This window comes from Manis pentadactyla, chromosome 7, assembly GCF_030020395.1.
Source record: "Manis pentadactyla isolate mManPen7 chromosome 7, mManPen7.hap1, whole genome shotgun sequence".
In the NCBI taxonomy this organism is placed as follows: Eukaryota; Metazoa; Chordata; class Mammalia; order Pholidota; family Manidae; genus Manis; species Manis pentadactyla.
This window is the reverse complement of record NC_080025.1, coordinates 32887004-32903955: the sequence shown is the minus strand read 5'-3', so window position 1 is coordinate 32903955 and position 16952 is coordinate 32887004. Positions and strand designations below refer to the sequence as shown.

The following is a 16952-nucleotide window of genomic DNA, read 5'->3' as shown; positions in this document are numbered from 1 at the left end:
AATATTTTGTAACAGGTGAAGGTCATGCTCATAAATTTACACCCTTCGATCACTGGCTTTTGTACCACAATGGCAGAGCTGAGTAGCTGTGACACAGTTTATATGGCCCAGGAAGCCTAAAGCATTCACCATCTGGCCCTTTACATAAAAACTTTGCCAATTGAGAGATTACAGTGAATAGATGTCATGATAAGGCATCCAACTGAAATGAGGCCATTGCAGGATTTCTAAATACGAGAAGCAAGAAGGCCCATCTCACCATACAGAGGAGGATCAGCTGCTTCAGTGGACAAAACTTTTAGCAGGGCTTGGGGGTTTTAGACTTATTAGATGCATCTTAGTTTGTCTAATGTTACCATCCCAAATCTAAGGTCTCACTCCTTTCCAGTTAATGCCCTAATTATAGAATAACAGGTGTGGAGCCAAGTTGATTTGTGATTCTGTGACGTGGCTAATTCATTTGGGACATGATTCTCAGCTATATTGGCCTAGACGTTAAAAAAAAGAGAAAGAATGAGAGAGATAAAGAGAGACAGATTACTTTAAAGTCAGCACAGAATCCAAGAAGAAATAGTTTAATAAAAGCAACTGGTTGACAGGTAACAAAATATAGATGAAGTAACAGAAGATGATGAGGCAACTCTGAGATCTGGAAAGCAGAATGTTGCCACCAACACCAGGACAGGATGTATGAATGAGGAGCTATGGACAGAATCCACAAATAAGTGCTGTTCGGCAGGAAGTGAGCCCACAGAGCTGCTTCACAGGACCAGGAAGCAGTAGCTCTGAGGCATTTCCAAACAGGGACAGAATCCATATAGAGAACCCTATAGTGTATCACACAACTCATGTAACTGTCTCTCCCAGCCTACAGAGGACAGTGATCACAAGAAGCACAGTCAAGGGCGAGTGTAATGAGCATAAAAAATACACTCCCACACCACCATTTGTATAGGGCCAGTACGTAGAGATACCATGACATTTCTGCCCTCTAATCATCCACATTTGCTGAACATACTTAATAGCCAAATAGCAATGAAGCTGGGGAATGTATAGTTAGTTCCCTGTGAGACAGAGCAGGACAGGGATAAGCAGGAAATAGGTCTGAGAGGATGTGGTGAGGGACTGATCCAAAATATGAATATTAAGAAATATTACAGGATGTATAAAGAAAAAAATTTGAGAAAACAAATGACATGACAAGTCAAATGCTCTAATACATAACTGACAAAAATCCAAAATGAAAGAGAAAAGAAAAAATTATCAAATATATAATATAGTAAAGTTTCTCAAGTCAAAAGTAAATTAGCATCCAGATTGAAAGGGCTTCAACATAACCAGCATATTGGATCATAAAAGACACCAAGTCAATGTTTCCACAGAGAAAACAAGCAGGCCACATGCACAATGAATGAGACTAAGAATGACACTGGATTTCTAAACAGAAGCTAAGAGACAAAGGAGAAGACCTTTAAAATTCTGAGGTATAATTGTTTTAAAACTAAAATTAACTGAACAATCTTTTAAAATAATTAAATACATTTTCAATAATGCAACTCCCCAACAATTTAATACCTATTTACTTTTTCAGTAAATTATAGGAGTATGTATTCTACCAATATAGCAAGTCATGAAAGAAGAATGTACATATTACAAAGGAGACAAGAGAGAGATTCTTGAACACCAGCTATGCCAAAAGTCTAACAAAGATTGTTGAAAAAAAAAAAAGAAATGTCTTGGGTTAAAGAGAGGAATGTCTGAAATGTAGAAAATTAGAGGTAATTTTAAATTTTATTCAAGATTTTGGGCAAAAACAGTATGATGCAATTACTTATTTGGGAACAACTGAAAGTTATGTAATAAAAGCAATTTAATCTCAAGTTATTATTTGGCTTCTCAGAAAATAAAACGCAATTCTAATAAGCTATATAACTATAGAGGAAGAATGGAAGAGGCAGAATGTAGATATGATGAGCTGTTAGGATGTTAAATTCTCACTTTGATAATAGGAAGACAATAGATAATGTCTAGATTTGAATTATGTAAGAAATTTCATGGACACGTTATTCAGAAATATAGAGTAAAAGAATGAACGAATTACCCCTACACATGTAAACATGGATAACTTCCACAGAATTAATTCTGAACAAAAAATGGCAGACACAGAATACACACTGTATTATTTCATTTACATAAGGCTCAAAAAAATTTCACACTAACCGATGGAGACAGGTGTCAGGACAGAGGTTTTCTTTGGTATGGTTAATAAATGGGAGGAGGCATGAGTTATAGGGGTGTTCTGAAGTGCTGACAATATTCCATTTTTTTCTCTGTGATGTATTATATACCCATGTATTTGACTTAGCCAAAATTAAGATTGTGCTTTTCAGGTATGACTTGTACAATGTTCTCTATACATGATGCTGTTAACCTTAAAAATAAAATAATCAACGTGTTTACTAGCAAAAATGGGTTTATCGGGTGGGGGGGGGAGTAGCAAAGATAGCAATCTGGAACAAGCAAAACCACAGGCAAGTTCACAGAACAAAAGAGAGAAACTCTTATAGAGGAAAGGGCTGAGTTGGGAGGGCTGTTTCTAAGCAACAAGTCCATTGGAGTAAACTGGGAGTCCCACAGATCATGGCTTCCTGTTGGCTGGGCCTTTGTGGGGAGCAGAAGGTACAAACTGTGCTTCCTCCTGCTGGGTAGGAAAGTAGCTAAAACAGTATAATGGCTTCCCCCCAGCCCCTACCTTCTAGTGGGGCCTGAGATTTGGAGGCTTGGCGAGTGGGCGAGCTCCCCCTGCAGACCTCCCAATGCCATATTAATGAGCTTTCCCTTAATTATTTTTCACAATGTACTTCAATAAAACTTTTATTTAAAACAAACAAACAAAAAAGGACATGCCCGAAGGAAAAGTTTAAAAAATGGGAAACAGAATTCAGGGGGGATTTACAAGGAACTGACTTAGTTTTTTTTCATTATTAGTCTTGTAAAAACCATTTGTATTTATAAGTATACGTGTGTTACTTGACAAAATAAAAATTTTTAAGTAAAAAGTGATTGCAGTGATGTTTCCACATGTATACATCTTTTAAAATAGTTCTGAAATGGTACATAAAATAAGAACAATGCAGAACAACAATACATGGTTAATGGATACATATATTTGTAACAACACTATTAAGAGTGCACAAAATGACAAGCACAAATTTATGATTTTTGCTACATCTTAAATTTGAACGTGACCTACAGGAGGCTTTAATTTTGCTCTGTTTTTTGTCCTTAGAAGATGTGATGCACGTATGAATGAGTACACTGATGTTTGTTGATATTATTTTCCTTATGTTTTAAATTTACATTTAAATAAAGTTTTTGAGATTAAAATGATCTGTCCCCCCAAAATAATAAATATACATATGAGAAAAAAATCAAGTTATTATACATCGCTTAACTACATAAAAGAATATAAAATATACTATAAAGTTTAGGGAAATAGTAAAGAAGGATTAAAGTTACATACCATAGCAATACCTGCATCATAGCTTTTATTGCATATTGTGCCAGGAAATGTTGCTCCCACATATTTAGGATGTTTCCTGTAACTACAGCATTACAGCAGTGATTACAGTACTGCCTTTTTTATTAGCATGATTATTCGGAACAACTCACTAGCTTTCTTATTAAATTATATCTCCCTTCCATAAATGATCTTTCAAATATATTTTTGACCTGGATAATATCTAATATATAAAGTGCTCAAGTCACTAAAAAAGTATTACTTGCTATAGTACCCATTTTCTTCCCTCATATATCTCCTGGACTTGATATAATTTTATTATCTCTAATTCTCCTCAGTTTCCCTTACTCTGCATTCACTGTTAAGCTAAAAGTTAAAACAAAAGGGATTTTTAATTATTGGAAAATACATCCTGCCTGTCCTAAAGGTAAACACTTGTTAAAATTAAATATAACCAAAAAATCCAAACCCCTCTTCATGTCGAACAGTAGACATGAAATGTATTAATATATATAGGCAATACTAACAGAAGAGTGTCAATTTTTACATCATTAATAAGCTATGCATTATATTTGTTCTGTAGTATAATTCATATAATGAAAGTTCATGAAACATAGATCTTTTCACATAAATTATGCTCTGAAATATACTGTTAGTGAAATGATTCATGTTGTTTTTATTTTTATCATATTTCCAACTACACTATCACAACTATGACAAAGGCTAAGTTTAATTTAACATTTCCAAAGGGCCTACAGAAAGCTGACATCCACGATAGATGCATTAAATTATCAAATTAATAGAATTATTTATGTATAGTTCTTACATAAGCAAGAATGCTGTGTCGTGGGGCCGTAGGGTAAGAGAGCCCTGTTTCCATGTCACAAATCTCTGTAATAAATCATCAGCATCCCCACTGGTAGGAATTTGGTTTTTATCTCTCCACAGTTCCAAAGAAGACAATATCACAGTCAGTTTGAACTGAGAAAACATCTAAAGATAAGATTTATGGTATATTTATTTAAGTAACATAAATTATTACATCAAAACAGTGCATAATGAATGAAGAAAAAGTTCAGTTGACTATTTTGGATATGAAACTAATTAAGGGCCTTTAAGTCATTAATTAGTCATGATAAAATGGAAATTATTTTTAATGAATTTTCATAAAATTATCAATGTAAAAGTGTTAAAACTTACAGTGTTGACAAGGCCAATAATCTGGATAATTTTCTGTGTTACAGCCATCATTTCTGATCCCATATAATCATACTGGAAAACAAATTTTTTATGATTCTTTTAAAATGTGAATGACAGAAATTGTTTTGTATAATGGATATATCTTGATGATAACAGGCAGGAAAACCAAACCATAGGATCTGTCAAACAATTTGAAGTATGCTACTATAAAGACTATTACACTTACAATAAAAGAAAACAACAAAAAGAAAAAATCATAAGTGAGCATTCAAAATAGATTCTCACTTTTTAATATTTTAAACACTCTTGTGCAAAAACAATCTAAATCAAGTGGTATGAAAATGATTTTCCACATTCTGCTCTATGGTAAAGGCTTTCTTCAGCTAGAAATTTTCTAGCTGACACAGTATCTCCTGGGCATTCTTAGGAAATTAAGGAGAGCAAATGAAGAAAACATAAAAAAATATATACCTATAGGCAAAAAGAAAGAAATCCCAATGATGTGAATTAAAAATTACGTGGAATAAATGATTTTAAAAGGTTTGATAAAGAATAAGACAAAATAACGTAAATGGCAGGAGAAAGGAAAAGTTGGTCTCTGAAACTGGTAAATTCTGGAGAAGATATGGACTCATGTTATTTGGGAGCTTAATGAGTACAGTTGTTCTTTGCAGTCATATTTTGAATATGCTTAAAACTTCTGCAAAAGTTGCCAATTCTACAAATTGAAAATAAGGACTCCTACCAAATCTTAGAAATCTGTATAGCTTGTTCACTCACAGTTGCAATAGAATTGAAATGGATGGACTACTCATGAGTGTTGATAAAAGAAGTAATGTAAAACTACATACTTCTATTGGATGAATTAAAAATTAGATATATTCCAGACAAAATGATATCTTCCTGGTAATACAAAAGGCACTGGATTAGGCAGCTTATATATATTCCTATACAACACACAAATAAGAAAAATCCTATTTATGAAAACTGAAGATCATCAAGGAGTAGAATATATAATTTCCTATACTAAGTGTCATGACACTTTGGAAGATATCATTAGCTTCGAAGGTTTTATTTCACAAGGCCAAAATTCTTGATCTATAAAGAACACACAGCAATGCTTAATTAGTAGGAAGTAATACAGATGATCAAATGTGGAAAACAAAACTGACACAATTAAAAGAATTTAAGAAACCCACAATAACAGTTCAAGATATTAACTATTTCAGGAACTGATAGGACAAAAGGACTCAGTGAACATAGAGGGCGTGAATAGCACAGTTAAAATATTTGCTTCATTAGTATGTAGAGCAGTATAACCAACAATTGCAGGATATATAAACCCTTTCCAAATACAAACAAAACATTTACAAAATTGACCATATACTGGGCTAAAAAGGGAGTCACAATACATATCAAAGATTTTACATCATTCAGATCATGCTCTTTTACTAATATGGAATAAAACTAAATATGAACAACAAAAATATAACTTGGAAACCCCCAAATAACTTGAATCTAACCAATACAACTCTAAGTTACTCAAGGGTCAAACACATACATCCACACGTACAAGTGAATAAGAAAATAACTTAAAAAAAAACTAAATCTTGATGGAAATCAGGCATATCAAAATTTGTTTTACTAGAAACAACAAAAAAACCCTGTATTGTATATCTGCTCTTTGACTACAGATAAAATTTTAACCAGGAACACATTAGAAAATAAGTAATGGATGAAATCAGTGATCCGATCTAAATCAGAGCAGCAGGGAGGAAATAACAAAGAAAAGAGGAAAGCAATAAACTGAGAAATGAACATTAAAAAATCAAGAAATCCAAACAGTTTCTGTGAAAAGATGAGTACAGTTGATAAACCCTTGGTAAGTACTACAAAGGAAATACCATGCGAATTTTTACCACTGTCAGGAGGGCGATCTGCACTCCCAAGTTCACTGCAGCCTTTTTCATACTTGCCTATGGATAGAAATAACGTTAAGTGTCCATCAGTGGATGAACAGACAAGGAAAGGTATACATACAGATACAAGGGAATATTATTCAGTCATAAAAAAGGAGGAAACCCTCCCATTTGCAACAACATGATATGCACCTGGAGGGTGTAAGGCTCCGTGCAGTAGGCCAGACAGAGAAAGGCAAAGGCGCATGGTATCACTTGCACATAGAATCTAAAAAAAAAAAGCTGGTATCATAGAAACAGAATGCCAGTGACTGGAGGGAGGAGAAATGAGAAGGGTAGGTCAAAGTTATAAGAAGTTCTGTTATAAGAAGTGCTGAACTACAAGTTCTGAAGCTCCCATGGACTGCATGGTAACTAGAGTTAGTAATAGTGTTGTATACTTTAAAGTTGCTGTGAGTAGATCTTAAGTGTTCTCAACATGCACACACATGTGCACACACACACACACAGGGAAGAGAGAGTGAACTATGTGAAGTGATAGATGTATTAATTATCTTGATCTTGGCTATTAATGCACAATGTATACATAGATAAATCATCACATTGTGTGCTTTAAATATATACCATTATATTTGTCCATTATTCTGCCATAAAGTTGGAAAAATATATTAAATGAATTAGTAAGCTGATCACTGTCAGGTATGCTCAAAGAAAACAATGTGGCCTGAGAGGCTAGAGCAGGTTAAGGGCAGCGCAAGGCTGCTAGGCAGTGCGGTCAAGGCTGAGGATGGGGAGCGGGGGAGACAGTGTAGGGCAATCTAGGCTAGTTGTGGCTGAGTAACACCTAAAATAATATATCTTTATTTGGAAATTAAAAAGTCAATGAAATATTTGAAATTAAGGAAAAATTTTCATTAAGTTTAAAGAAAGAGACAGAAAGAAAGAAGGGGGAAAGGAGCCTGGAAGGGCAGATAGGAACAGGAAATTTCACTTACCAAAGCTTTTTCCACTATGATGTGCATTTTTAGATATTGAGGTAATAGTTTTGAAATAATTTTTTGCTGAAAAAAAAAAGAAATGGGATTTATCAAATGTTAACCATGTGTTGAATTTCTTAAATGCAAAGAGTGACACGTGAAGAAGGTAAATAAGGTTGCATATAGTACCATCATGAGGACTTAAGTATAAAAATTAATTTCCAATCAGAGAATTGCACTTGGAAACATATTCCAAGTTTAAATGGACACAGTGAGCCTGCTAGAGTAATGTAGGAATCAGTCCTCCCTATTAATACTGAATAAGAAAGTGAATATAAACATACACATTCTGTTGTCTTCATCTCATGACCAATGTATACCAGTTCACACTGGAGAACTGGACTGTTGTCTTCCATTCATTCAGCAGAAAATAACAGGAAATGTTTGAGAACTCATAGTCTACCCAGAAATTCAGATAAACAGTGTGACTTGTATTAACTGTATGTGCATACAGAAAAGAACAGAAAGCAAAATATCAGAAATAATTCCTTAGTTCTGGGGCATCAGCCATGTGTGCCATTTGATGAGATGTAATAATCCTGGATTGTGCCAAGTCAGTGAGCTATAAATCAATTTACTACATCATTTTGTAGCACTTATAATGGCAATTTTTATGTGAACTAATTTTCTAACACACTGAAATGCCATTTCACATAGAAAAATTTAAAGAAATAAAAGTTTCTTATTTAATCCTAATACATTGATCCCTAAATGTAAGAGTAAGGGGGGTGCAAAGATTGGTGTATCATAAAATAGCTTGGGTTAAAATAAACAAGCAAATAAACTGGACTCAATTGTAGAGCCTTGGTTTAAATAAGTTCGTTTATATTTCCATAGGGAAGTACAGTATGCCTGCACCCCACACATCTAATATTGTTATTATCTGTCTGTCTGACTACATGCATATAGGGAATTTTGTAGGAAAGGAAGTGCTCTTAACTCTCAGTGTCCCTCATAAGATTTTGGGTTTGGTTTCAAGCACTTTTTTATCACCTTCTCTGCAATTTTTCAACACTTACTAGTTCTTTATAACAATGGTGACCAAATAATGTAGTGCTCAGACTGAAATAATGTGGAGTGGGAAGGGGGTTCACAAGAAATTTAAATTATATAATTATTGAAATTGAGATTTAGTTCAATTTTATTACTTTGGTAGACCTAGAAATATTTCTACTCAAAAGTTATTTTCAAGAGTAGGTTTCTTCTAACTATATACATACATATATCTGAGTATACAAAGTCAAAAATTTTTCAAAGTTTTTCAGTGATAAAAAATAGTGTAAGCAAAACCCTAGTTCTTGATAAATACTTATGTACTTCAGTTTCTTGCCTGTATGTCCCTCTAATATTTCTGATATTTTGGAACAATAACATCTCTCAGTATCATCTTAACATTTTCATTACAATGCCTGACTTTGTCCAAGGTTGATTACACGGGTAATACATTTAAAACTGTTTTGCTGAATTTCTAAAGGCCAAGCTCGGGCTGGCATCAAAGGGCGAAATCTCTGGGAGCCATAAAAATAGTTGGTTTTGTAACCACTCCTGAGGGAGTTATGAGCTGGGGTCTGGCTCCTCGCAGGCTGCCAGGAAAGGGTAAGGGTGACTGCATAGATGTGGAAACTGTCCCTGTGGGTCTGTTTTGTTCCTGGAGTTTACAGATAGAAACAGCACAAAGGCAAACCAAGCAGTGGAACTGAAAATTGCCACAAAACCCTTAACTGACACTCCCTTTTAGATTTGCAAAAAACCTGCAGGCCTGCAGGTAGGCTTGTTAATAGCTCTGCCTACAGCTAGAGATCAGCAAATACCCCTTGCCCGAGGCTTGTGTCCCCCAAAAAGATAAGAAAATATGTACAAAATAATGATTCTCTCATCAAGGATTTGTAGAGACATCATGACCACCTGTGCCGGTGGGAGTCAGCCGATGCGGGGAATTTCACGACCTCCCTCGGCCCTCACTGGCGCTCCAATGTCTGCAGTTGTCCGTCATCTCCTGCTCCCCTCCTGCTGCCCCTTCTCCAGCATAAAGGGAGCTTGAAACCAACCCTGAATGAAGATGGGCCTTCAGGACACTAATCCTCCCATCTTCCAACTGGCCAGCTTGTTGAAAAAACTCTTTCTCTACCCAACACTCTCTGGGTATTGGCTGGATGGGGTGGCAGAGAACCGAATGTTCATGCTTACAGTTTCATAGCTTCCTCCAGGAACCCCACAAGCTACGCACAATGAAGACTGTGGAATACACTGGGCAAGAGTCCCTCGTGGTGCTGGCTGGCAGGGAAGAACAACGGCCCCTGCAGAAACTCTCCCCAAACTCATCTCTGCCACCTTTATGATAGAAAAGCCTTGATTTACTGAGGGCTGCAGCCTGGGGCACTGGTGAAAACACCCACAGTTGAGAGAGGAGGAGGGAAAGAAGCTCTAGTTCTGCAGGGAGAGGAAGAGATACTTGCTGGGCCCGGTGTGACTTCTGGAGGATGGACGTAGGGACATTTGTGGAGACTATATCCCCAACTCCAGGCGAGTGCCTTCCTAACACTGAGTCTCATCCTAAACTTCCCAGAATTCCTCGGTTCTCTGCTCCATGCCAAGCCCTCATCCTGTGCTACAATGTGTCAAGAAAAAATTACAGTAAAGAGAGCAGGGGAATCGGGAAGAGACAGACTTTGTCAATAAAGACACAAAACAAAGCCAAGTGGAGGAATCCAAAGCTAAGCAGAGAACAGGCATCCCTCTTGCAAATTATCATTCCCAATAAACATAAGATATCACTAAAGGGAACTGACGATCCCCCTCTGGCTGGTACACTAAGGGTAGCCATGACCACAATGCACAGAAATAGACCTACATCTGACTACATTAACACACACTTTCAAACTAAAGACACAGCAGAAAGAAAGGTGTGCTCATCTCCAAGCCAAAAAATAATAATTAATTCAATTCAGTGGCTACTGCCTTTTGTAACATGTTTAGCTTTCATCCAAAAAAAAAGTGAGAAGGAATATAGGCAGGCAGGCAGAAATGTGATATGAAAGCTATAGCTCATAAGAGTCAGACTGATAAATGACAAGGTGCTGAAACTATCAGAAAAAAGATTTAAAGCAACTTTAATTAATACATTAAAGGCTCTAAGGGAAAATATTAATCAAGCAAGGTCATGTCACATGTAGTTCAACATCAAATATTTCTACCACAACCACTACAGAAAGAGTTGGTGGTCCCTACCAACATGTGTCTCAGCACACTTTATTTTATCGCTCAGTACCTCTGCATTCTGTTCTTTGTAAGAAATTGTTAACCTTGCAATTGTAAATGGTCAGGAAAAGAGAAAGGGGTTCTCTCTGCTTGCTTCTCAGACAGAAATCTATTATTATAATGTTTCCACTAATGACTAGACAAAACCAACATGTGTCTGAAAGTAAATAGTGAAAATGTGCCAAACTTATCCTGGATAATTTTAATATAAGATTCAATAATGACATTACTGAAAAATGAAAAATGCATAAAAAGCTCAAAAATGCCATACAGGAAGATGTAATGACAACAGACATAAACTACAAATTTCCTAGGAGAAACAAAGATGTGGAAAACATAAGTTTTGAAGAATATAAACAAATTGACCTAATAGACATTTGTACAACACTCCATAAAACAACTGCGTGATACGTACAGAAACATATGTACAGATGCATTATCTGAATGTGATAAAGTCAATTAAAAATGGCAGTATTTTATATTGACAAAGTCTGTATAAAAACAAAACAGTATAAAAACAAAAACATGAAACTCAATTAAAAATTAGTACCAAAAATATATCTAGAAAATCCCCAAATATGCACATTTCTAAATTTCCCATGGATCAAGGAAAATTAAAAAACATGTTATATTAAGAGACTATAAATATGTACTATATATGTGTATATAGTACACATACTGTATATATATTAAATATTCATTTCATGAAATGCAGCGACAAAGGTGAAAATAAGGGTGAGAATCTCCAAAAACTCTCTCCTCCAAGAAACCAACAAGAGAACTGGCAAAAATGGTTAGAATCAACTTTTTCAGAGCCCTAAAAATTAACCAAGGCTTACAGAATTCTAGGATTGCTTGTTCAAGAAAAATTATTTATCTCAGTAAAAATAGTGATTGTGAGATTTACATTTGTCTTTGTCTCTTCTCCCAGTATTTGAAAACTAATAGCGGACATTTGCAGTGAATGCCAGCAGATGGCAACCAGAAGAATAGCAGAATGTGGCTGGAGCATCTTCGAAATCTCCTTTCCAGAGAAATGTGTTCTGAGCTTTCTGTGGTTCCTAGAAGACCCACTTCCAGCTAGTCTGTACTTGACCTGAATTACATCTCACCCAGCATGAAAAACTTTTTTCCCAAAGGCATTTGTTGTAAACAATTACTGGCATTTTTTTTTTTTACCTTCAGAGTTGTCCGAGGCAGTGAGTAACAGTGGGACAGACAAAAATAAACAGAACAAAAACACTCACTTAAAAGGCAAAGCCAGAGAATCAGATCCACACAGCTTTGAAAAGCTGTAACACACATGCATCAGGCTAAGTGCATACCTAAGCTTGTGTACATGCTTAGGAAAGACATTCAAAGACCCTAACCTCTCACCTCTGGCCAATCTTCATTTAAAGCCCTTGCAAGCAGAATGTGACATGAGAAGCAGAGTTGTTATCTGCCTGGCTTAATGAAAAGGGCATGTGGCAACATGCACACAGACACTCTCGGCAATAACTGGGAAATTACTGGGTCTGAGCATTTAAAGAACACTCTGCCTGATCATTAACTGTCCAATAAGATAAAAGAATAGAGGCTTCAGCGGCTACACACAACAAAAGACACAGATTTTAGAGAACCATTCAAAAAATTCACAGAACAAACAACTAAAACAAGCAGCAATAATATTTGGGGATGGAGAAGAATCTTATTTTCAGAATCACCACATTATATTATTTGGAATGACTCATTTCATTTTTCAAAAAGTTACGAGACATGAAAAGGACCAAGAGAGGTATACAGGAAAAAGGCCATCAATGAAAACTGTCTTTGAGGAAGAGTAGATGTTAGACTTACTAGAAAAATACTTTAAATTAATTTTAAATGATTTCAAAGAAATAAAAGAAACCATGTAGAACCAAAGCAAGGAAAGTATTATAATGATGTCCCACTAAATAGAGAATATCAAGAAAGGCATAGGAATTATTAAGAAATAAATAGAAGTTCTGGTATTGAAAATATTTGAAATGAAATATCCAATAGAGAGCTTCAACAGCAGTATTAAGCAGACAGAAGAAAGAATCAGGGAGCTTGGTGATATATCAAATGAGATTAAACAGTCTGCGAAAGAGAAAGAAAAAAGAGTGGAACAAAAAAGAACAGAAACTAATATGTTAACATACATGTAATGGGACTACCAGAAAGTGAGGAGATAAATAAATGACAAGAGAATATTCAAAGAACTAATGCCAAAAATTTTCCACATTTGATGAAGAATACAAATTTACATTTCCAAGAATCTCAGTAAACTACAAGGAGGATAAATTCAAAGAGATCCATTTAAAGACACATTAAGAAAACTGCCATAAGGCCAAGACAAAGAGCAAATTTTGGCAGAAGCAACAAAGGACCCATCTGTATAAGGAATCCTCAGTAAGATTAATAATAGTTGATTTTCCATCAAAGACCAAGGAAGCCAGAAGACAATGAATTGAAATATTCAAACTGATGAAAGAAAACATCTGTTAACCAATCCAGCCTATAGGTAAGTTAAGAGAGTTTAATAACAAATGATTATTTATTTTAGAAAGACTTCTTCTGGTAGTATGTAAAGCTATATGCCAAAATATTAAAAGTAATTTTATCAAGGTAGTGGTAACTAATAGTGACTCTCTTCTTCCTATGTTTCTATATTTTAGTCAATAACACACATTTTTGTTTGAATAAAAGTAGAAGAAATGTTACATAATACACTATAAAAACAATAAGCTTTAAATACATTTTGTGCAATTTTCCATAAGTTTTAGATGGAATATGGATGTTTTATTTAAGGTACAGAAGATAATAAATTTAATATTCCTATTCAATGGCCAAGTAGTTCCTTTTCACAACAAAATTTTCAGAAATAATTTCATAACATCAGAACCATCACAGTTACCTGTGAGCTTAAATGAATTTTGTAGGGTTGGTCTTTCTGCCAAATATAGCTATAATTTTCTGCTAGCATTGGTATATCTGGATTTCCATTTTTCACTTGATAAATTATGTGCTCAAATCTTGCTGAAGATTCCAATGGCTCAATTCCATAGGTGATGTTTTCAAACTGAAGGAATCCCCTGAATATTTAGAAAGCAATGACATAAAAACCCTGCAAATGATCCCATCAAATCTATAATCCAAAATGTGAGAAATAAGGAATCACAGTAAGGAATATATTTTAAACCCACTGTCTTTTCCCATTTTTTCAGTCTACCACATCCACCATAGTTCTGCTCACATATTAAAGAACTAGATGTATTGAAAGTATTTATATTTTCTGTATACTTGTCACCTTCATTGAAGATATATTAATTAAGGCCAAATATTTGCTGGGAACCAAGATATTGGTTGAGAATTCTAAGAATAAAGTCTCTTTATTAATAAGGGAATAAGGGAATAAGGGAAAGCAGCCATATAGGGTGGGTATCCAAAGAGGTTGGTATCTATGAAAAACCACAGTCAGAGAATACCAGTTTTCTGACTTGACTTGAGTGAATTCTGGAAATTAGGCAGCCAAAATTAGAAAGAGTCTTTTTTCTCTGCTCTAGGCCTGCCTACCTGATAAATTTAGTATCTTCTCCCTGCTACCATCAGTGATGAAAATCACCTATCCCTGTTCTTTTCCTCCAAAGGATTTTCTCAATTAGTTTTATGTCTGATGCTGAGTGCATCTAAGCTGAGAGCATACAATATGTGCCTAATTAAATAACTAATTAATGTCATTTTCCATAACTACTTGAGATAACTGGTAGATAATGCAATAATAATAATTAGTTCTTAAGTTTCCTTCACTAAAACTAACCCCCTTTGACAAAGTATCTTGAAAATGTTCCCAGTCATGATTCCCTGGAGAGACTTCACTTGAACAGGCGCTAAGGGCCAACTACTAATATTAATGTAAAAATGTAAGGCCATTATAAAGGAAAAGGAGATTAGGATTCCCCGTAAACTTCCCCAGATTTGTGTCTTCCAGCTAAGTTTCATTTCAAAGTTTATTGTAAGTTCTCCGTCTGCACAAATCCTCTAAGAGGCTATTACCTGAGTCCAGAGCAGATACTGAGCATTGCAGCTGAGTATGGAAAATTGGAAACATATCCTTGGTAATGGCAATGCATCTGAAAAAACAATACAGAAAGGCAAATAAATAAATTCTTTGTGAATAAAAAATATATGGGCAAACATTATGAACAGATCAAAATATTGAAAGGTTTGAAAATAACACAATAGAAAATAGATTTATTAATGCATATTTTCAAGAAGAGCTTTCGACAACTCCCTTTATAGGTGCCATCAGGATGCTCTCAGCCTGGGCTTCATGTCTATCACATGCCATTCCTTTTGTACAAAAATCAACCACATGACAGGTCATAGTTATATGGAATAAAATATTTGTATTAAATTGTCAACATGGAACAAACATAACCCAGTGGTAATGTTGTGTCCACTTTGATAAGGAAACAGATGATAAAAAGTACTGATATCTGAGTCTTACCTTAAAATATGAAGATTCAGAATGCAAAAATCCAGTTTCATTATATGAATAAACCACAAAGTTCTGGGATAAAAATGAGCTAAGGAAAACAAAAAAAAAATGATTGTCATTAATCTAATATGAATATAAACATTAAAATAATAAACATAAATGTGAAATATATAGGATTCATATAATAATATGCCTTAGAGTAATTTTAATTTTAAATTCATAAAACTGTTGTATCAGAAAGTTCAGGCTTTTAACAATGATAGCCTGTTAAATAGGATATCCTGTTAATATTCTGTTAAATAATATCCTGTTAATAGACTCTGAATCCTCTGTATCAGGTATTTGTGTGTGTGCCTGCATATTTCTTCATTCAACAAATACTGAGTGCCTACTGACAGATCCTCTTCTAGGTACTGGGATACAACAGTGAACAAAAGACAAAAACACCCGTCTTCATGACAGTGAGGGATACATACTGCTAGCATGTTAGGTGATGATAAATAAGACCTAGGTGAGGGAGGTTGTTTGCAAAATGCAGATAGATGGCACTGAAAGGTCTGCTTGAATTAAAGACCTGAAAACAATCCATGTGGAATGACACAGAAATATTGTTCCAGATGGAATTAGGGGTAAGTGCAAAGACCCTGGGGCAGAAATATGCTTTGTGTATTCAAAGAACAGCCAGGGGGCAATGTGCCCATAGTGGAGTGTGGACTGATGACAAGAGACAGAAGTAAGAGATGGTGTGGCAGAGATAAGAAGGTATCAGAAGATTTTCAGCAGATACATGACAAACCAACTTTTTAATAGACTTGGACTGAATACTGCAAATAAGCAGAAGTAGGGACAGCAGTTAGGCTATCACAGCAATCCAGGCAGGATGTGATGGTAGCTTAAATTAGGACAACAGCAGGGGTGGAAGTCCAATTTTGGGTGTATTTTGAAGGTAGAACATGTGGGATTTAATAATCCACTAGATGTGGGGGAAAACAAAATAAAGAAAGATGTCAAGGATGATTCCAAAGCTTTTGTTCTGAGGAAGTGAAGTGGAAGAACAGAGTTGCCGCTTACTGAGATGATTTGGGGAAGGATACATTTTGGAAGAGGAACTATATTTTGGACATGCTAAGTGTGAGAATTCTAGCAAATACTCAGCTATCAAATAAGTAGTCAGATAAGTGAATATAATTTTCATTGCATAGGAATAAAGGAGTGATATGTGTTTGAGAGTAATGAACATATAAATGTTCTTCAAAGCCACAGGACAGGATGAAGTAACCAGGTGATTCAATGTAGTTAGAAAAACACAAGATAAGAATAGTACCATGGAGTACTGTAAGATTGGGTAGATGAGGAAGAATCTGAAAAACAAATAAAAAAATAAAGAGCCTGAGAAGGGGTAAGCACTACGTTGAATTAAACCGGAAGTCTGTGGTATTCTGGAAGCCAAATGAAGAGAGTATTTTTGGAGGACACAGATTAGTTATATAAAGTGTTGCCAACTGGTCAAGAAA

At 35.1% G+C, this 16952-nt stretch overlaps 1 protein-coding gene across 3 annotated transcripts in view; it reads right to left on the bottom strand.

The window, feature by feature from the left end:
- ADAM18 (ADAM metallopeptidase domain 18) overlaps positions 1-16952 on the bottom strand; it is a 68529-nt gene that overhangs the window by 41392 nt on the left and 10185 nt on the right. For all 3 annotated transcript variants that reach the window (XR_008998723.1, XM_057505225.1, XM_057505224.1), the window contains exons 4-11: positions 15448-15526; positions 14994-15070; positions 13855-14032; positions 7635-7700; positions 6640-6696; positions 4721-4792; positions 4347-4513; positions 3524-3605 (exon numbers count right to left, since the gene is read on the bottom strand). Coding sequence is in view for 2 of the 3 variants with exons in the window: in XM_057505225.1 (XP_057361208.1) it covers positions 3524-3605; positions 4347-4513; positions 4721-4792; positions 6640-6696; positions 7635-7700; positions 13855-14032; positions 14994-15070; positions 15448-15526 (778 nt within the window). In the remaining variant the exon portion in view is untranslated. The remainder of the gene's footprint in view (positions 1-3523; positions 3606-4346; positions 4514-4720; positions 4793-6639; positions 6697-7634; positions 7701-13854; positions 14033-14993; positions 15071-15447; positions 15527-16952) is intronic.